The 22,878-nt window shown below is 39.0% G+C and overlaps 1 protein-coding gene across 3 annotated transcripts in view; it reads right to left on the bottom strand.

Moving 5' to 3' along the window:
- LOC113145175 (arf-GAP with coiled-coil, ANK repeat and PH domain-containing protein 3-like) overlaps positions 1 to 22,878 on the bottom strand; it is a 61,472-nt gene that overhangs the window by 34,840 nt on the left and 3,754 nt on the right. For all 3 annotated transcript variants that reach the window (XM_026331603.1, XM_026331605.1, XM_026331606.1), the window contains exon 2: positions 671 to 728. In XM_026331603.1, coding sequence (XP_026187388.1) covers positions 671 to 728 — 58 coding nt within the window. The remainder of the gene's footprint in view (positions 1 to 670; positions 729 to 22,878) is intronic.

Below are 22,878 nucleotides of genomic sequence, written 5' to 3'. Positions count from 1 at the left end.
TAATAACTTAATTACTTATTAAAAATGCACATTCATCCTTGGTCAAATGGTCATCCACTTGACTTCAAACTCAAAAGTCTCTTAGAGAATATTGTGAATGGTTAAATGTAATGTCCTACATTACGTAATATCTGCCGAATTGATTAAAGTAATCGACCATCAGAAACAGCCTCACACAGCATCCTAATGAAGTCAGTGTTTTACAGGACGATCGACAAGGAAACACACAAAATAAGGCATAAGGCATGAATTACAGAGAAAGGTTAAGAAATTAATTTTGTTAAAGGTGTTAAAAATGTCCACTTATTTGGTTGCTTGGAGATTTTGCTGAGAGTACCATTGTTGAGTCAACATGCATTTCTCAACTAGCAGCATTTTTACTGCTTAGCCACACCGCCTGCAACCATTTGATCATACAATGGTAGAAAATATCTCCTGCCTCCATTAGCGATTTTCATTGCCCTTCTACAGAACATTCAACATGCCAGCAAGAAGTACAGCTTTGGAGAGGTAATACAAACCTCATTGAGACATTAATGACTGGGTTGTAGCGTGAAGACCAACTTAAAATTTCAATATATATAAAACAGCAATAGTTTACAGTTTTATTATTAATTGTTGACTTTTTCCTTAACATGTGCTGAAGTGTGGACAATATCAAATGTCTTACCTTATCTAGTTTTGCCTCAATCTCCACAACCTCTGTCTCCACCTCATTAATACTTGCCCTGAAAAACAAAAGCAAGAGAAGGTGTTAGTGGTAATGTGTTGTTGTACAACTGACAGAAACTGAAGTAAGGTCATTTATCTCATTGGAAAACAGCCGTTCTACAATCTGCTTGTAATTTCCCATATTCTCATAAAACATGACACCCGTAAATCTGTGAGTGACAGATGAACTTTTGCAAAGCCATAGCCAGACATGTTCAAGCAGCAACAGGCGAGACTTTGGTTGTGCTTTAAATGCCTATGACGCCACCGTGGGAGCAGTTCACCTCTGTCAAAACAAAGTGACAGAAAAAGTCTCTTCACAGCGAGGAGAACATGGCTGTCTGGCTCATCTCAAAACCCCCAATCCACCTACCCACTGTCAACACCTCCAACACCAAAACCGCACCCAGCCGCATGTGGAGCCCACACCACTGAAGAAGTGTGATTTACACCCAGAGGCCCACAGAGAAATGACTCAGCCCTTAAATCCACCGCTCCCAGCTTCTCCCTTGTTAATGTCAGCAGGCAGTAAGTGGCTCTTGAACATCACCTTGATGTGTTCATTTTTATGCTTTATGATCCGCTTCTTGCTGCACAGTGGGCCCTCATGGTTTTACTAAAGTGTAAAAAAATTCTGTTACATAATCTAAAACATTTCACACAACAAAATAAAGATGCACTTTGTGTTTAGTGCTATTTATTGAATGTTAACATGCTAACACACCAAACATAGATGGTGCACATAAAGAACACTTGCTAAAAAGCATTGACACTGTGGGTACAGTAGCATGATGATTCTAGTTTGCTAGTATTTAGTTCACAGCACGAAGGTACCTAAGCGCAGCATCATATGAAGAGAGAGGAGGAGAATTTCCAAAGGTTTGATTGTCTGACAAGCAATTCTGAAGAAGCTCACAGGCTGCTTCAGTCAGATTCCGTTTGATATCGGGGGGAGTGTTACACATCACAGCTCTAAACACACGGCAGAGTGTGGAATATAGCAGCTATGGCAGAACAAGATATAAAACTTTGATCTGTTTCTCTCTGGCCTTGGGTGGATTAGCCTGCATGGCCAAGCTCAGGGGAGGAAGGCTGGCACGTGCTCTCGTACTCCTCTCCACCCCCACAGCTTTTACTCTCACATCTCCTTTTTCATGGAAAAGACGGAAGAAACACTCCAGAGAGGAAATATCTGTCAAAAGCTCCACCTCATGCAGAATGGAAACATAATTTGCTAAATAATCAATACCATATTATTGAACATGTGGACATGTGTTATTATAGCCTCAAGTGATCTCCTTCTGAACAGCCAAAACTAACCACACCCAGGGATAATCTTGCTGTGAGCAAAGCTGTTTTCATTGCTGATGTCATTTTTGAAACTGCAATTTTATGCAATAATGTAGAGCTTAGCTCTTGCTTTTAAGGCTTTTTCCCCTCATGCCTCTCTGCAGCAGACAGACTGTTGAAACACATTCTCAAATGTGTATGGATGCCTAGCAGAGTTCATGAATAATCCATGTCATCACACAAAGGCTTCAGAAGCATTGATACGTTTTCTAATGACCACCCACAGTGTTGTTTGCCTCACCTTTCACATGAATCTGGCAATCAAATTATACATTTAACATTTAATCGTAATTTCTTGGCCATAAAATCTTTATTTAATGAGCCACAGTGTCTTTCCATGTTTTAACCCATTAATCAAAGCAAATATTAATCAAATAAACCAAGTTATTGCCAGAAATCTTTCAAAGCACATTATAATTCATTTCACCATGGTATATCAGCATGCAGAGATTACAAATCAAAGTCAAATTTTAAACAGATTATTCATCACAAAAAAAACATTGCCTTTAATTGCCTTCAGGTGCCTTCAATTTTTCTCAAAGTACACTTGTGCTAAAACTTTCTTGTTAGTGTCTTAAAAGTTTTTTTTGTAAAAGATCAAATTCACAATCTCCTTTTAATTATTCTAGGTCAAATTTAGGCTAGGTCTGTACATTCTGCAGTATCCCTGGTCCAGGAGCTGTATATTGATGATGTGCAGTTATCAACCTGCACATTGTTTATTTGTTGTTTATTGTTGCTGTTCTTTTCTCTCTCCTCTATCCACTCACCCCAACCAGTCGACCTAAGCTCGGTTCTGCTGGAGGTTTCTTCTGTTAAAGGGAGTTTTTCCTCCACAGTCACCATTTGCTTGTTCATAAGGGATTTGTTTGGTTTCTATGTAAAGTGCCTTGAGATGATTGTATTGTGATTTGACACTATATAAAAAAACTGAACTAAATTTTCTCAAAGATAACCACATCTTTGAAAAATTCCAATCTGGTTTCAGAACCCGTCATAGCACTGAGTCTGCATTGTTAAGCGTTTACTGTGATATATTGTTATCTGTTGATGCTCACACGTCTGTTATTGGTAATGTTGGACCTCACAGCAGCTTTTGATACTGTTGATCATATAGTTTGGAGCAAACTGTAGGCATTCAGGGCACTGCTCTTAAATGGTTCATACGTTTTTCTCACTGAAAATCTTTATACTAATTATAACTCATATACTGGTAGGTAGGGTTAAAGGCCCCATATAGAGTTAATCTATATAATATAGAGCACAATCCTCAATCTGTTTTAGTAATGGATGAGCTGAAAATATTTGGTTTTGAAGCCCTTCTCTAGCCAGGAGCAGGAGGATACAGACCAAATTACTAACCCTCAGGTGGGCACATCGAATCAAACATAAAGTTTAGTGGTCCTCTTTATTTGAATAATCTTTGTACAGTTTCTAAAAGCAGTTCATAGACAACCTGTTATGATGGGTCATCACATAGCCTGGCACATAAAACACCTCAGTTTTAGAAATGTACAGTAACTAAGAATAATTGCTATTATTGGTTAATCATAGCTGATCCAGATGTGTGGACTCTGGCTAGCAGGCCAGCTGCTCCCACTAAAACCCCTCACTGCACATGCATCCTATATTGGAACACAATGCCCCAGGCCCGTAGCCATAGCAACCGTCTCCTAAGTGGGTCGCTGAGGTCCCTGATGTGCTTGTAAATTGACCCTTATTCACACCATGGGGAGCTAAGAAGCTAAGTAGATAATAACATGACTCACACCAAGGCTACTGTGGCAATCAATGACCATTGTTCCACCATTAAAACCTCATCAGGACACAATTAAACAGCGGTGTATCACCCACTGGTTCACATGTCAGCAAGTACACCAACATCACAGATTTAAATAAGCATTCAGTAGTAGTTCTTGGCTGATTAAGGTCTGAAAAGCAACACCACATGAAGTTTATAACTTGTCTAGGCAGACTTGACGTTATCTGAGCCTGTTAGAGTGCAGGATTAGTCTGGGATCATTTATCTGACATGGAACAGTGCAGTTAAGCAGCAGTGTAAAAACAATAAACAGTGGGATTGTGCTGAGCTAGCTGCAGCTCTGGTGGTTTCTGTCTGCTGACGGCACGTTCAGAGTGAATTGCTGCTTATAGGCGCAAAGTTTCAGAATACACCTCTGGAAGATACAGAGCAACGTTATCAAATATATGGATTTGTGTTTCCAGGCAGAATCCAATTTTCACTCAGTTTTAGCTCTGTTTTTGGTCTCTACCTGGCTATTTTGCTGGTTAATGTGTCTCATCACCAACCATGCCGACTTTTTGTTGCTCGGCAGGTAGTGTAGAGTGGGTTTTGGCTACCAATAATGTTACAGTGGTAAGAGTAAATCAGTTCCAGGCTGCAGGCCAGGCAGGTAAACAATAAACTGAAACTTGCTCTAAGGCCCTCTAAAAACAAGGCCAGCAGCAAATTCAGTCAATAATTCTCCATAGGTACATTACTACAACTGACTCCTTTCATCATTATAAAAATGTAGATTATAGCCAGTTAAAGTAAACATTGCAATGCCACAGTAATTAGATAAGATAAGAAATAACAAAACCTTTATTTATTTATATATATATATATTATTTTCTTTTATTAAAGCTGTCAAATAACCATTGTCCAGTAAAAATAAAATTATAAAAAATAAAATAATTTTCTATGTAGAAGAGTAGATAAGGTGTAGTGGGTATAAAATCGCATGGGTGTATGTCTGTGTGTGTGTGTGTGTGTGTGTGTGTGTGTGTGTGTGTGTGTGTGTGCGTGTGTGTGTGTGTTTTGAGTGCTGTGTGTGAACCAGATGGCTGAGAGCGAGGCACCTGGGCTCAGATGCTCCAGAGGGTTGTTTGGGAGGTTGGATCAAGGCAAAGCAGCCTGGTGGTGTGGTGGAGAACAAGCAGGTGGGATGCTGAGGAGCGAGCCAACACTGGGTCCAAGTAGTGACTGCTAAAATACACACATGGCTCCTCAACCAAACCCAAGAGAATCTGCCAGTTGGGGGATGGTGACTGAACCTACAGACAATGGCCCACCGGGGACACCAAATTAGCCACTAAGTGATGCAGCTGTGTTGGTACTCTAATGGTCACTGTGTCAGCATACAAATGACAAATGAGATCAAATTGATATCAGTCTGCTGGAGGCTTTTTTTGTCACTATTTTGTATCTTTAATCTCATCTTCATTCAAAATCTACCACAAAAGGTTTCATCAGTGTGGAGAATTTGAGAGACAAGAGAGGGGAGAGGGAGGAGGTGGAGGAGGGGAAGCAAAGGTTTGCAGACAGGGGGGCCCTGACTATCTGAGGGCCCCATTGTAACAAAGCTTCCTGTCTGGAGAAAAGATGGCAATTTCTTGTAATATTGATTTAGTGTCCTAATTGAGGCTGGATTGCAGGGCTGAATGGCTGATTGGAGGGGTTGGGATCCCTGAGTATATTCCCTTAAGCTACAGTGAACAGAATCTCTGGTTATTCCTAGCTGCATGCTCCCAATGCATCCCTGCCCTGCATAGCTCTCCTCTTATTCTACTTCCTACCAACCACTACATGGCCTCCTGCAAAGTTTTTATGGCTACCACTTTGGCCATCAACTGCTGCTTTTTTTGTGTGCAATGCATAGCTTTAGCCTCAGTCTTTCAGCACAATATCATGCACTGTACGCAGACATCAGTGCATATTTTGCTGACCTCTCAACTTCAGCTTACTACTACTTATTTGCACATTTTAGAGAGTCACTCAGATAACATCAGTTATTATATATTATTCTAAACTATAATAAAAACAAATATCAACACATAGTGTTACTACTGTAACAGTAACATGTTCCTAGTGTCGTTCTAATTGAGTGCCTCTACGTAAACAGCTCCTTCATGGTCTATATATTAAAAAACAAACAAGCAAACAAACAAACATCTTTGCCAAAACATAGACATGAGGCAATCACAAGCAGTAGATGTCAACCTAGACAAAACAACACATTTCCATGTCCTGTGCAGACAGTACATTAAAAGACAAAAATAGTTGAAGCACTTTCTTGCTGCTGCATTTCTCATTAAGATTTGTTTTAAAGTAAGCCAGGTGGAGACATACATACAACAACATTTGATGCAAATATTAACTTAAATAGTTACAGCCAGTAAAATCTGCAAGTGACAGTTGTCATTTTAGCCTCCAAAATTGATGGCGGCTCACTAGGAAATGTATGTCTATGTTTTACATTTGTTTTAAAATAATTAAATATTTTTAACTAACCTAGACCTTATGATCTCCAAAGAAACCCATGCATTCCAGTTGGCATCACCCCATCATCCTTTATAATTTAAGAATTACAATGGCCCCTAATCTGTAGTAACCCAATCTTAATGCATTGAAGGTGCAAAGTGAGTTCAGATGTCTCCTATAATACTCTCCTGAACATGTCAAAGCCCTGGCCATTGTTTCATAAGCCCAAGCTTTTATTTTCACTTGAAAGGTTAGATGTACTCCTCATACTTAAACAGGTCTGCTTTCTGTTCAGGCAGAGCAGAGGGCTCAGCCACTCTAGAAACACTGCTCACATTACACTAAACTATATGGGATGTACCATTGTCGCTGCATTGACCTCAAGCTCTCTACAACAACACAATTCTGCACTAATGACAACACTGAAGTGACGCATCTGCTGCAGCAATAATTACTCATTTATGCGTCTATCTCAGACCACCATCTCAGCATTAAGCCATTGGTGAATGCTTAGATTAGTTGCATGTAATGAATGTGGTATCCAACACATGGTTACTATGTATGACCATATATAAATACATATATAATTGGCTTGTTGGCTTGTCTATAAGTGGGGGGTTATTCTTCAATCACCCCTCTAATTGCCTACTGTGCCAAAATACCAGTTTCTATGGCAACGTTCATCTACCCTTAGACAGATGACACTCCAAGCCCACCCACTCACTGACTGGATTCAATTTAGAGACCACCACCCTCCTGCCAAATGATTTCCTCACAGAGGCTTTGTATGTTTGATCTCTGCAGCGTTTGTAGAGATACTGTCTGCTGCTGGGCTCATAAACCAACAGGACCAATAACACTTTGGGGTCATGCACGTTCACATCATCTGCTGAAACAATTAAGTGATTGGTCAATTTAAAAAAAACAACAGAAATAACAATGTTCCTAAGCAATTGATTGTTTCAAGTCAACATGAGCTATTTCATAATTATAAGCCCAGGCAGACAAAAAAAGAAAGCTGAAGATGTTGCTTTGAGTTCTGGTCATTTGTGCTCATTTTCACCATTTGTTTTTACATTTACTTGATTAAAAAACTGACAACATAATGAATGAAAAATATAACAGTTGAAGTCCTATTTAGGCAAGGCAAGGCAAATTTATTTGTATAGCACCATTCATACACTACACAATTCAAAGTGCTTTACAAGGCATATAATTACATTAAAAGCATTGAAAAGTGCATCTAAAGACAAAGACATTAAAATAAATAAAATAAATTTAAATCAAATAAAGTAAATTAAAATAAGATGTAAAAGCACATTAAGAAAACAAGGATGAACAATTATTTGAAGGCAGCAGTAAACAACATTGTTTTCGGTCCAGATTTGAATGAGCTGACCGTTTGAGCAGACCTCAGGTGTTCAGAAAGTTTGTTCCACAAGTGAGGAGCATAGTAATGAAGAATGCTGCTTCACTTTATTTGGTTCTGGTTCTGGGAACACACCAGTGAATGTGATTGGCTGAACACACCTGACCCCTCAGGTCATCTGTCTGGAAACCTCATAGGGAACTAATACATCTTGAATATATTTTGGTCCACAACCATTTAGTGCTTTATGAACTAGCAATAAGATTTTGAAATCTATCCTTTGACTAACGGGAAGCCAGTGTAGTGATCTAAGAACTGGTTTGATATGGGCCAGTTTCCTGGTGTTTGTAACACACAGAAGTGTAGTAATGATTATTTTCCTTACTGATGTACCTAAATTATTTGGTCTGTAAAATTTAGAGAAATAGTGAAAAATTCCTAACAACTCTGACATGTCTGGCTTGAAACACCCACTGTGAGACTGTCTCTCACTGACCCAACAAATGTAAAATATGGCTCCCTTTCTGTTTGAATTACAGTGGCTGCCAAACACCAACAGGACTAATCAACTAAACTTTTGATTCAATATTATTATTAACATATTATTACTTCAGTCATTCAGTGAATCCACCAAGAGTGATGTGCTGTCTAAATCGGCTAGGACGAAAGCCAAACCTGTCACTGCCCTGCAGGCTATCAATGAAGCAGTGGCTAAAATTGACAGTGACTGACTTAACTGCCACCTGACCAAGCTTGTCCTCATGGAAAAGCCCCAGCCCTCCCCAGTCAGGCCCAATAAAAGAGTCTATTTTAGCAGATGGACATGTGTTTACCCTCTGTCACAACACTGAAGGCCTCATAAATCATTGACAAGGACAGAAACTGATGCAACAGAGCAGCTATGTCTACATGGAAAAAACACAGAAAAAAACACTTATATAAAGGGTGTTCAGGTAACTTTTGACCAAAATGCCTAAAAAAAATAATCCATCAGTGTAAAATTATTTCTATTACTCAAATTCAATGGTTTAGCCTCTATAATGTCTCTATACGAACCAGACTCTAAGTTTCTAAATTTCACCCTGTATTTTGGTCAGTTTTATGTTTTTGTTTGTTCCAATCTTTGCTACTGTGTATTAGGAACTTATAAAATATAAAGTATCATTAGGACGTGGGTCATAAATTAAGGATGAAACCACTGTCCAATCAGAGTGTTGGGAAAAAAATGTCATTCGTCCATACAGCAGGGGTATCTAACCCATGTTGTTCAAGGGCCACTGTCCTGCTTGTTTTCCAGGTACCTCTGCTCTACCCACTGCTGATCAGGTGTGTTCAGCCAATCAAAAGATGCAAGATACTTTGTTTTCACCCTCATTTGAGATGTATCTTCCAGCTTCTAACGGACTGAACACACCTGATCCAGGTAATCAGGATCCTGAGTGGGACAAAAGTACTGAGGTGGCAACAAAGTGACATTGAATAAAGAACAGTTGAGACACCTTTATAGATAAGCACAGTCACTTTGCTGTATGCTTCAAGTTGAAATAATCTGACATTACTTATAGATGTTTAGGCTTATAATATATAGGGTTAATGTATATATATATATATATATATATATATATATTAACATATATTTAAACATATATATTTATTTAAACACATATAAATAAACATAATGAAAAGAAAATATTTTTTTTCCTATTTGTAGCCTTCTGTTAATCCTAGAACTTATTCCATCTAGCTGGCAATATAGTAGTAGCTGTACACTTAGACTAGCCATCATTACAACACTCTGGCAGCTCTTGTTGGGTGTTCAGTTCTCATGTTGCTTTGCATGTCAGATAAAAGACAGTTTGACTCCAAATTATAGAACAACTTTTTCCAAAAAAGATTAAACTTTCACTTGCTTTAGCTCTGGTTATTGCGTTTCCATGAAGCCGAAGAACTCACAAGAAACAAAATGTGACTAATTGAATTTTTGAAACTCCCAAACATCAGTGTCAGAAATGCAGTATCACTGAGGTGGCTTTATTTAGAAAGGACAATCTCTCACAAAGCACTAAAAATGCACTACTATGTAAGGTGCTACTCCAATTTGTGAGCACAGGAGGAGCTTGGTGTTAACTCATTCGAACCCCTAAACCAACAGCCATGTCACAAACATTTTTCATTTGATTTCCATTGTCTAGTAAAAGCAGTTTTCAAATGCCATACTTCCAATTAGTGATGCTGGATTACTGTTACAAATTTGAAGTCACTATAAAGTGTAAACCAAGATAACCTGATGATCATATCAGTTTATTTTCTCAGACTTTTACAAGATCCCTTTGCAGGGCAAACAGGAGGTGCTGCTGTTACCTTCTGTGAAATGCGTGTTTAAGAAAATGCCATTTTATAAAGGCAAAAACAACACATGTATCTTTTTAATTGTTCATAGACATAGTTGAATTGTCTATGGAAAGAAAACTAAATATAACCAAATATTCTTCTTGCTGTTAAAAATCCTCTTGTATTAGGCTGTTAGTGTCTGGTTGGCCCTTGAACAACATGTGTGCATATTTTTCAGACCCTCCCTTGGCGAGAGACATTACTTCTGACGCTGTCCAACAGTTCACATGCAGAAAAGCAGCCAGGCAGGCACATAACAAAGATAACATTCCCATAAAATCTCAACAGATGAAACTCTTCTCAATGTGCACATGACGACAACACATTCTTCTATAGAAACATTTTAATTGAACATACATACAACTTGCATGCTTCTGTATGTAAGCATATTCCTGCAGAAACCCCTGTTGAGCATGTTTATTTAGGTCCCAGGAAAAGATTGAGATTCAAATTTCCATTTGAATCCAAAACACTATTCTGTGAGCCTCTACTAAGCTACAACATTGGTTTGAACTTATTGGGAATGTTTATCATGTTCACAATCTTAGTTTAGTATAGTTATTAGCACTAAACACAAAGTACATCTGAGACTGAAGCACGGACTAAAGAAACAGAACCTTACTTTTAACGAAATATGAATGTACTAGCAGCTCTTTCACACATGCATCACTGATGCACACATACAGTAGAAACTGCTTGTCTAACCTTAACTCCTGACCCTACAGCAACCCTGTGAGAATGATTTGACCCCTGGATAGCCAGCAGCTGCCCCTCACTCCTTATCTGATCAACGTCCAGACACAGGCAGCACAGAGGTACATACAGACAAGAAGTGGGTTTGGCTGCCAAAAGAAAAAAAGACACAGCATGTTTCTCCTGCTTGCTTCACACCCACAGAGAGAATCAGTCTGCTGCAGACCAACAGCTGCAGAGCCTTTTCCCGCTCTTTCTGAAATCTAAGCCCTTTCAAATTCAAAGCACACAGGCCAGATAGACCTACCAGAATAACACAGACACTTCAGTCTCCAGTTAACATTTCAGTCAAACATCCACATATTTTGGTCTAGACCAAATAAACATCGTTGCATGAGTGAAGAAAGTGAAGAAAATAATCATCAGACGATAAAAGGTTCACTGACAGACATTTTTTTGTGTCTAAAATAATGAAAATAACATTGTTTCCATTTATAACTCATCTGGCTCAGGGATTAGTGCAGCAGACAAATGGCAAAACATCTGGATTATCTAATTTTGGTATCTACTCAAGACAGATTAATGTAAGGGTGCATGACTAAATTAAAGTCAGACTTATTACCTGAATGTTGAAGTACTGAGTCCTTCTGCTTACATTGCAGAATATGCCAGACATGCCAAAGCATATGCCTGAACACCACAATTATAACCCCTAATTCCTGTAATGTGGCAAAAAGTTTCTGTCCTGCTGCATCAGGGTTGGATCTGTGAAGGTTTTCTTTCCTGTGTCAGTATTTCCACTAATATTTCAAAGCTTTAACTATGGGACAGCTTTGGAACAGATGTCTATCATTACGTAGTGGACAGCTGGATAGAACATTGAATACACGCATAAGATAGATTTGCTGTAACTGCCCAAAGGTAAAATTTGACTTAGTCTGAGAAAAAAAAATCAGGTTCACTTCCTTTGTTGCCTTTACAGCAAGTGTTTTTATAGTAGCTCTGGCACCATTTCTGGGCCACACGTCAGCCACCTAAAATTACTGAGTTCACTGCAAAATTATTTGATTTACCAATTGTTCGACTACTGAGTCTGCTATTGCTTAATGTGCTTAAATGTGAAGACTTTACTGATTGTTTTGTCATATTTGATAATAAACTGAATGTCTTTTTGATTATGTTTTTTCATCTTTGCATATGTAAGATATTTCATTGTTTACAAAAATTAAAAATGGCTAAAAAAGTGATTATGGACTGATAGTCAGACAAAGCAAAACAAAAATAAAAAATCACCTGAGTTTCTGAAAAGCTGTGATAGACTTTTGTAATGATTTTCTGTCGTTCTGATCGGCTTTTGAGCAGTTCTTATGACAGACACTTGTGATAGATTTGATGATTTTTTTGCAGGGCTCTAAAGGGCATGTGTTTAATATAGGACCCCGTAACTGACATCTGACATACCGCATCTTTTAGCAGACTGTGTAGACAAGAATGCTTAGTCTTGAAGGTTATATTTAATGTGGTTTGTGCCTTTGGTAGTTTTCCACAAACCATCCATGTTCCTGAAACCCTCCAGAGCTTTGTGGTTAGAGCTGTCTTTGCTACTAATACATCACCAGTCTGTACTGAACACTACAACCACAGAGCAGGAGATTATAGGGATCAGTTAGCAACAACTGATGACACTCAATCTACTGCATATAATAAGACAATATTCATCCTTAGAGAGGATGAGGTAGATCAACATAGGGGTTTCTATAAATCCAACCATTCATTTCAGCTTCCAGTATTAAAAATGGACTTGGAAGCATGCACGTGTTGCTCTTCTCCTGAACTTCCTGCTGACTGCACCATTCTTGGAAGCTCAAGAGGAATGCAGCTAAAAAAAAAAAAGACACAATGAATGGAAATGTGGCCAGCAAGTCCTGCGTGACCTTGAGTAGCTGTGGGTCACTGGTGAAATCATTTTGGAAATCCCATAAACAACTACTCCCACTTTGAGGTCAACACAGGAAGAAGCAACAATCCTGATGTCTACCCCACCACTGTGATAGACAAATCACAGTGTGAATGAAAACCACTGTCAGAAGACAGTTTGAAGGGAAGAGCAGAGCACAAGTGATGCAACAGCTTGAAGTTAGACTTTATCAAATATTATATTCAAATAATTGTTTTTTATGCTTTTCTGGGGGAAGAGGGTAACCCCAAAGTATAAAAAACTAAAACATGGAGGCTGTTTAAGAGCGACGTAGAAACATTTTCAGCACTGAAACAATTAGTGTATTTGGTTCATCCATCCATCCATCATCTATACGCGATTATTCCTTAACCAGGGTCACAAGGGTTTGCTGGACCTTCGGTTCATCCATAAAAAGGATTTGTTTATGAACTAACTTTGACAATAAATTGTGCTTTTTAGTAATTCAGCAAGTAAAAAGCAAAAAAAACATTTGCTTGTTTAAACTTCTCAAATGTGAAGGGTTTATTGCAGGAGTTTCTTCTTAAAGTAAACAGGAAAAAAATCACCATGGATTTTAGAATATTTTATAACTCAAATGGTTAACTTACTGGTCCAAAATAACTGAACAGATCTATAAAAATAACTTCTCTGGTATCAATATATACACTTCAAGAAACAATTTCCATTTTCTAATTTCTATATTACTCCCTCTCACATATGGCTAGATGTCATATTAGTATCCAAAATCTAATGGCTAATAATAATAGGCAAAGCATTAGTAAATCATAGCAGTTTTCTGAAAACTCTGACATATCACATTTGGCACTTACCTAATAAAAACAGTGTTGCGAGTAATGCATTACCAAATCACGGCATTACAGTAACATATTAAATTTTTGCTTTAACACAGTAATATAATGCGTTACTAATAAGATTTTGATAATATTATACCAGTTACAATCCCAGTAATGCACGAAATTCTGCGGGTAAAATATTTACTGTTGCTATTCGATCAATGAGATGACTTTAGAGACGGATTCTATATTTGCCAAATTTACATACTCCCATTATTTTTAAGAAAAGCAAAAGAAGATAATAGTCAAGTGCAATCTTTGTGTGACACTGAGGGCATGTGAAACAGCACAACTTCTACTGGATGTATAATGGATGAATAAACTACATTTTAGAAACTCTAGCAATACGTATGTGGTTGTTTTGGTGAAAGTAAATCAAAAGTAATGCAAAAGGAGTTTATGACATTACAATTCAGAGAAAGTAATATTGTAATACAAGTGATTATTTTTAATGGCAGTAACTATTACTACAATAGCTAAGACAGCTTATGGGGAAATGCACTTCAGACAGGGAGTCAGCAAAGAGTCATATAGAGGAAACATGACAAAGATTAACCCTTTCAGCACAACAATACTCTGTAGCATTACAAACTGAATGGGTTTGGTCTGCAAGCTCTTCCTGTATATCATCACAAGGAAAACAGACTTAAGCAGACAGTCTCAAACTGTGTTTTTGTTACTACATAGGATGCAGAAGGATATGTGTAGCGTCACAACAGTATTGTAAGTTTAAGGGTGGGGACTGAAACAGTGTTGATCAGTGGGAGGGTTGGGTGGTAAATGGGAGAAAAGCTGACAGGCCAAAAAAAAAGGTCAGGATATGTGAGATCTCTGCTGGCGGTGCAGGCTTATATTAACACAGGGTGGTCCAAGATGACTGCAACACACAAAAATGTCAATGAAGATATTCAGAACGAGTGAGACGAAAGAAAAAAATACACACACACACTGAGGATCCAGAAGAGGCCGGAGCTGTGAGAACCAGCCTGGACAATGTTTCATTGAAGGGAGGAAGACAATAAAGCCTACAGACATGGTGGTTCTTGCAGCATTTTTCTGGAGCGAACACCAAGCTGCCAGGGTAAAAACTGAGCCACGCTCATAGTAAACCAGTCCTACAGTGTAACACCCTGACATTTGGGTGAAATAGCTCTGTGAAATCCCTACACAGCCATGATGTGTCCAGCAGTGGTGGGGCTGAGCTAGGAGTCTTCCCGGCATTTTTGTGGGCTAAACATGCAGCTTGGCTTGCACTAGAAAGACATACCAGACATGTGAAGCATTCAGCTCTTTCCTGTCTAGAAGCTTGAGAGATGGTGCTCGCAGAAACAACAGTTCAAATGACAAGCAGCTTCCACGTGAATTATGCTGACATTGTGAACTGACCTGAAACATGAAAACTTCAAATGGAAGCCTGCTGTTTTATATTTGACACCAAAACTAAACACTGCAAACTAAACTGCTTTTGGAGACACAGTCCAAACAGCAGATTGATGTTAGCATGTGGAGCTTCCTCATCCATCATGTAAATGTCACAATGTCAGTTCAGATGACTGAAAGACAGTCAAAGACAACAGGAGAAGTGTTGGATCTTGTCACATCCTTCTGGATTTCCACCAGGTGTTTCCTCTGGTCTGAAGTCAGCAACATACCCCTGACGTTAGTCTATGATTCCCTCCACAACCCCTGACCCCTTGTCACCAGTCCTTGGACCTCAGTGTTGATGTGATGTTCAGTGTCAAACGCCAGAGATCTAACTGGACACTGACACTGGCAACAAGGAAGCATAACAAGGAGACCGAGGAGGGAGGATCCTGACAAAACAAGGAGTTTTTATGCATGGATACATTAAAAGCGAACAACTTTTTTTCCTTGGAAAACCCACAAACTGGCTGACAGACATCCAATAGGATAGCAATAGAAAACATGAAGCTACAAACGTAAAATTACGAGAGATATTTTATGTGCAAAAACCAACAACAAAGTGCAACAATGTAAAGCACAGGATTGCTCCCTGTCTTCAGTTAACAATGCTGAAACATGGCACTGAAACTGACTCTGGAGATTATCAGCTTTATTTGTTCTGGTAGAGTCAGAGTGAGGAGAGACAGGGGCAGAATTACACAGTTGTGTGAGAAATGAAATCGAGTCATGGCTCATTGGTCTCTTCACCAAACCACACTCTCCAGAGAGCCACTACAAACATCGACAACAATGAGAAGACAATGAAAAATGAGTTAAGTGGAAATCAAAATTCAAGCAGATACATCAGTTTAGTACATGCAGACAAAGTCCAAAGAATATGATTCAATGTAGGGCTGTAAATAGGGATAGGCTAACCATAATTTTCATTATTCGATCAGTTAAGCAATTGTTAAAAATGTTGTTAAATAAGAGCAAATTGTGCCCAAGGTCTTAATTGTCTTGCTTTGTTCAACCAACAATCTAAAACCTAAAGATATTAATTTTACCATGGTAAAAAAAAGCAAAATGCCATATCTTTTTAAAAGTCAGCCAAATGTTTTTACAATTAGGACTGCAACTAATGTTTATTTTTTATTTAATAACCTTATTTTCTTGGTTGAAACCCAAGACAAAAGCCCCATCTAATTTTAGAGAGCCCATGCAGTGTCCTCAAAATTATAGTTTTTGGGCAACCAACAGTCCAAAATCAAAGATGTAAAATATAGCTCAGATATTTATTTGATCTCTGCTTTTCAAGAATAAGCAAAATAAGAAAATGTTGGCCATTTTTTTCTTGAAAAATGACTGAAAAAACATTTTTTCAAAATAATAACAGCAACAACAACAACAACTAGGCCAACATTATAGTACATAGACAAAAGATTACAAAAATGTTTAGTCTATTAATGTAAGACAAAAGTCAACAACAACCTTTTATTAGCCCAAAATGTTTTCTTGCTTATTTTGTCTGACCAGTGATACCAAACGATACCCTACCTTAATAAACTATTACCGGTATTTTTCAAATCATAAAACTGTTCATTTTCAGTGATTCAACCAATACTTCTTTCTTTGACTAAAAACCAGTGGGTCTTCCTCTTGTGTACAGTGGTGCACTGTCATTTAGGTTTTAGAAATGCTGGAGGTTTCAGGGTGTGTAAGGAATTTCTGTTGTGACTCCGGCCTGGGTGTCAAACCAGGGGAGTCAGCAACCTCCTCATACACCCATCTCCCTAAGGTTTTACCCTTCACTCTGAATCTGCTTTTAATATATGAGTGGACTGACGCATTTCCTCACCCGTCCCTAGACACAACGAGAAGTCTGCCCCCGCACACAGAGGAAGGCAGGGAGGATGGAAAAGGGGAAGAGAAGGGGAGAGCATGAGGCATGAGTGAGAGGGATGGAACAAATCAAAAACAGATGCTTGTACACGTGTGATTCTGCATTTCAAAACTAAGCAGAGATGGAGCTTGTGGAGTCTAACGATTTCCTCTTTAATCTCTACTTCACACTTTTGGGGTAACAGCTTCGTATTTGTACAGGACACGTATTTTATATTTCCCAGGTGACGACAAACAGCCGCAGGTATATGGTTGAAATCCCCACTTCTATCAATCACTTTATCCCATTTCCTGACCCATTCGGTGAAAAACCTGCAGCATGAGCTGTTGTTGACACACCTGGAAACTACCCAGCCACTTTCCCCTCGAGACTGCTGATTTCCAAGCAGACTGATCATCAGGGGGAAAAGGCATTACATTAATCAGTGAAATATGTTAGTCATAATTCTTTTCTCAGCCTTTGTTCTACTCTAGTTAAACACACATTTAACGATGTATTTTATTTATTAAGAGAGAAGTGGTACAATAAGGTCAAACACAAGTCCTCATGCTGCTGACAAATGACGCATAGCCACAGCCAACGAACCAAGCCCAGTCTCACTGAGAGGACGGTTTTTCACACGTTGCGTTTGACTGGAGGGCAAGCTTTTAAACAACACCAAATCTCCTCCAGCACAGTTGGCGAGATGGACCACGAGATAGCAGGGATGCAGCTGTTACTTACAGAGAAAATTGGGTATTTTCCAATTAGTGGTCTAGAGAAATACTGTTGAGGCTGAACACACTGCACCTCTAATGAGAAAACCTGATACAGATTCATCTGATTTTTAAAACCCAAAGCTCTGTTTTATAGTAATCCAGAGGGAACATTAGCCAGAGTATTTAAATTGACTCTGAATTATGGTCAAGGCATAACTGGCAGCCCTGCACAGAGTCATGTTGCAGCTAACATCAAACTACTCTGTCCAGGGTCATAAAGGGTTGAAGGTAGAGGTCGACCGATCTATCGGCCGAGCCGATTAATCTGCCGATTTTTTGCACGTTTTAATTAATCGGCATTGGCCCATTTCACTGCACATTAGGCCGATTTATAGGCAGGTACATCTGCGACCAGCTAAGCGTTGAGAGACGGAGCAACGCACACACTGTACCCGTGCCCTGTTTACATTTTACACACACGGCTTCATCTATTGAAGGCAGGGGAAACCATTAGTTTCCAACACGTAATTACATTGTAGTGTATTAGAATTGATGCTGTCATGTGTGCAACAAATCTGAAAGTAGAAACGTGTGCAATTCAGGCGAATATTCTTGATAAAACACACAGGATAACATTCCTCAATAAATGTGTCTGTGCGTCCGACACACGCAACATGGGCACAATGCTCCCACCAAAAAATACACTTTTAATGAGGAAAGTTAATGTGCACATTTTAGCCTGAAGTTTTGTCTGAATTGTGCACGTTTCTACTTTCACATGCAAATGACTTGTTGCACATATGATTTGTTTCTGCATATTCTTAGACTATGACCCTTTGAATTATAGCAGTGTCTGTTCAAAAACATAAGGATTGTGACAGGTAACCTTCAATAAATCAATCCTCAATAAATGTTTAATTTAAGAAATGAAATCACTTTTTATTCCTGGGCACTTTTTATTCCTTGTGAGATAAATGGGTAAAATTAAAATCGGCCAAACAAATCAGCCAAAAGAATCGGCATCATATATCGGCTATCAGCTGCCCTGATTTCAAAATATCGGCATCAGCCAGAGAAAACCTGTATCAGTCGACCTCTAGTTGAAGGTACCCCAGATAATAGTTCAAATAAGAGATTTCAGAAACCTGTTGTTAGCTATACTCTGGTACACAAATTTTCACTGTTTCTCTGGGAAAACTGGAACCCTTCTTTTAAATATTAAGGGGAAAGTCCAAACAGTATGAGACATCTGATATCCACAGCCATACAGAATTGAGATCAGATGTTTGGTCCCTATTACCATAATCCAATCTGCTAGAGAAAACAAATGCTGGGTTGTGAGCTATTTTGTTCACCCACACTCTGAAGTAAGACCAAAGGCTCACATTATCAGCATTAAAAGATCTGAGTGAGTTTCAGTGTGTGCGATGCAGCAGTCGCTGGCCCAGCTCTTGTTTTCTAACTCCCCTACCTCGCATTAGTCATCGCAGCTTTCATTCACCATGGGTTGTGACAGGAATACTAATGCCATTTTTACTACAAATCATCCCTCATTTAGGGCTCCGTCAGGATGTTGCCATAGTGCTGATTCAATGTCTGCGGCACATCATGCGCCAACTGTGACAACACTGGATGGTCAGTTTGAAAGAGAAGAAGAAAGAAGGAAGAATTGAGCTTAGGCTATTAGATTTCATTACACTTAATAATCTGTTCACACTCTTCCTGCTTGTGCACTGACTGGTGAAGGTCTTTGTCACCTGTCAGGATGCCCAGTAGGAGCAGATTAGCAGTGTTCAGCATGCAGCACCATGCTTTCATGGCTCTTTGTGTGTGCAGTGTGCGAAATATCTTGCTATTCATTAAGATGAAATGAGAGCGACAGCCAGGCCTCCCATGGTGAGGCCCCTCCTCCACCACAAAAAGTTCAGGGATGACATCACCACCACATCCCAAAGCAATTCACCATGGATTAATCTCCATCAAACAAATGTCAGTTAACCTCTGGGAAATAGAACATCAAACGAATCAAAACTCATGGTTCAGAGCACTTGTACATGTTGAGCTAAGAGATATAATGTTGCTGTCTTTTGTCTTTCAAAAAGGTACTTCACAAGAGAGGACACATAATGGAGTGATGTACCATTTCTCATTTTTACTACACAATGACTTAAGTTATAGTGTTCATGCATATAGTCTGAGATCTTTTGGGGAATTTGTAGGCTAATACTAAAATACTAAGCAACACCTGGACCTGTGATGTGATTGATGCATCCTGAGCAGAAAGGACAGCTATCCAATCGATCCTGTATCCAGAAAAACTGTGTAAAACATCCTAGATGCATAATTTGTTGTCTAAGTGGTTTGGGACACGTTCTAGCCAGATGCTGAAAAGGTGTAACTGCATCTGTCTCTCCAAGAGGTGTTCTTCATCTTTACTCCTCTAATGAACTGAACTCAAGTAGTGAATACTGAAATTATTCCAAGGGGCAGTTACCAAACATTTTCAGATATATTTCCATCTCCTCCTGGAATTTATTTTACAAATAATGAGCATGTGACTATCTAGAGGGGACATTGTTCACTTGCAGGTGGTCATGGAAGGACTTTCAGAACTTCTACTAGACCTGCTATCTTGTTCTACACTGATCAGAGATCTGCCCTAAAAACTTATTTATTCCCATTGCTTTTATTCTTGTGTTTGGGGAGACATGCTGTCCTTCGAACTATGTACTCATGTGTATGCATGCATGTGCCTTGCAACAGCTGCCCTGCATGCTTTGGAGCCTTTTGAGATACAAGGCTCCAATTGGCAAAGGTCCTTCGTCTGGTTTCATTTCAAAAAGATTAAAGTGTTTCCAGTTAACGGTGGTGTGCTTTCTCAGTAGGAGGGCAACCATGCTGTCATTAAGAAATCATATTGCCCTACAGTATGCATCATTAGATCAGTTTGCACTCCATCACATTAGGATGACACCAATGGGAAGTTAAGCCTCCAGGTGTGACACCTTGCCATCCAGGGACTGAGCTGATGAATGTGAGCCAATCCCTGATTAAGACACAGCCATCAAACTATACACTGCTGACTTAATCCCTGTCACTTTCATTACCTGGAGCTGTTAGCTCCCGCACATAAAGCTCACTGATGCTCACAAGATGTTAAACATACCTGCAGCCAAGCACCACTGAGCTTTCTCAATCATTAAATCAAGTACATGCATGAAAATTAAAAATTTAAATTGAAAAAATAAACAAGCAGAGGTCTTTAAACTATAGCACCGGCATTAAGAGATACATATTTAAAGATGCAACAGAAATGGTACAGTGTGTACAGCACTTGCCTATAAATGATAAAGGTATCAGCAGCAGTTGCTCCTCCACAGGCTGATGTAACAGAGGATATCAGCAAAATCAGCCAAATGTTTTTCAAATCACAATTTTGTTGCATTCCCCACCCTCAATGGGACAAAGTCAGTCTTGCCTGAACAGAAGGTTCACTTACATAGATTCAGTCTGAAATAGAGCAGAAGAAACAAGAAGGCCAGGCAGCTCCACTCCCCGCTTCATGCAGCAGGAGACGCAGACATCTTCCAGAAACACAAAGAAAATCCTAAAGCCTCCCAACACACAAAGCAACCCTGAACCAAGATGAAACTGGATGGTTTAAATTCAGCATGAGGATGTTCTTGATACTATTATAAATTTAATACACATAGTGGTTGCATACTGTTTAGGCAAAAAGGTTCTTTAATGCATTCCCACCATAAATTCCCTCCCTACAGAGAAGGAAAGAGATGAACAGGGTACATATTGAGATAAAAGAAATCTAAGGGCAAAATGAATCAAGTGCTTTCCAGTTCCTTAAACTGTGCACAGTATGGAAGATAGGAACCCAAAGTGGCTGCAAAGATTTTTTTCCCAGTTTGGACTGTAAGCACTGAAGCACACAGGTCAAACAAAACAAGATATATGGTTTTACAAGATTGTAACTTTTATCTCCATTTTAATAAATCAAAATTATAATCGAGAAAATATTTAAATTAAGCAAATTGCAGGTCTACCATTATCATCTATTGACCTTCAGTTGACTCTTTTTCATATTATGTTTACCTGTAGATTGGGTTCTGCTAGAGTTCAGTTTTAAATCACACTATCCGGTCAGCAAAATACCTCAATTAGTTAAGGTATGATGCCCACTAATCTAAATTAAATATGACAGATTATTTCAAATATTCCCAGCTCATCTCATTATGCCTTTTAACTGCCTTGTCAGCAAAATGTGATTAGTCTTTGACTTGTAGCTATTTTAGTCTTTATTTATATTCAAATGGTAAATCTAATAAGGATTGATAGGGGGTTTAATACTGCATTTATGGTTGAGGAAATACGTTTGAACCCTGCTTCTAAATATGTTTTTAGGGTTGCAATAGTAGTTTCAATAGATATTCAATATATGGTGCTGTACAACATTAAACAGTTAAACAATTGTTTTTATACTTGTAAACTATATTTTTATATGAAACACAGCTCCATGCACCAAACAACATGATTATTATCTAAGTACATTGCATTCATTCACTACATTGTAATATCAAATTAGTACATTGCTTATCAAGTTAAAATGATTGCAATTTCTGCCACAACACTCAACTAACATTTTTATAATGTGCTAAGTTTTTCTGAAAGCAGCACAGATAATTCGCCCCTACAAAGCAAGACATTATACCAGATAATCAGCATTCCTTCATACAAGGCCTGCCCAAGAATGGAACATGTCCCCCCCACCACCACCACCACCACCACCACCACCATGTCATCTGACTTTGTGTCACAAATCCAACTATCCAGTCATTCCCTCACAGATGATGGAGATACAGAAGTGGAGAGTCCCACAGGTCATTGGCCTTGGATTTCCTGCCTGTCGGGGTTTCTGCTCCATGATCTGAGTCAGTGACAAGCCCGTCACCATGAAAGCAGCCTCATCTCAACTCTCTGCCCCCAGCTGTTCACATGGGAAGGGAGGAAGGCTCATTGGCGCTATATGCCTTAGGCCTTTTAGACAGAGAGAAACGAGTGTGTCTCTCAGCGGAAGCAAGACTTTCTCTGGACAATAGTCATATTCTACTTGAGGACACAGGATCAAGCCATTGACGATGGTGAAATTCCCCCCTAATGGCAAAAGGGTATTAACAAAATACCCTTTCAAGCTCTGCATAAATATAACAGCCATTGAAGTGGATCTGCTCTATAGAACCCGGAAACAGAGAAATAAAAGGCCGACCTT

Source organism: Mastacembelus armatus, chromosome 7, assembly GCF_900324485.2.
Source record: "Mastacembelus armatus chromosome 7, fMasArm1.2, whole genome shotgun sequence".
NCBI lineage: Eukaryota > Metazoa > Chordata > Actinopteri > Synbranchiformes > Mastacembelidae > Mastacembelus > Mastacembelus armatus.
This window is presented reverse-complemented; position numbering and strand designations above follow the sequence as displayed.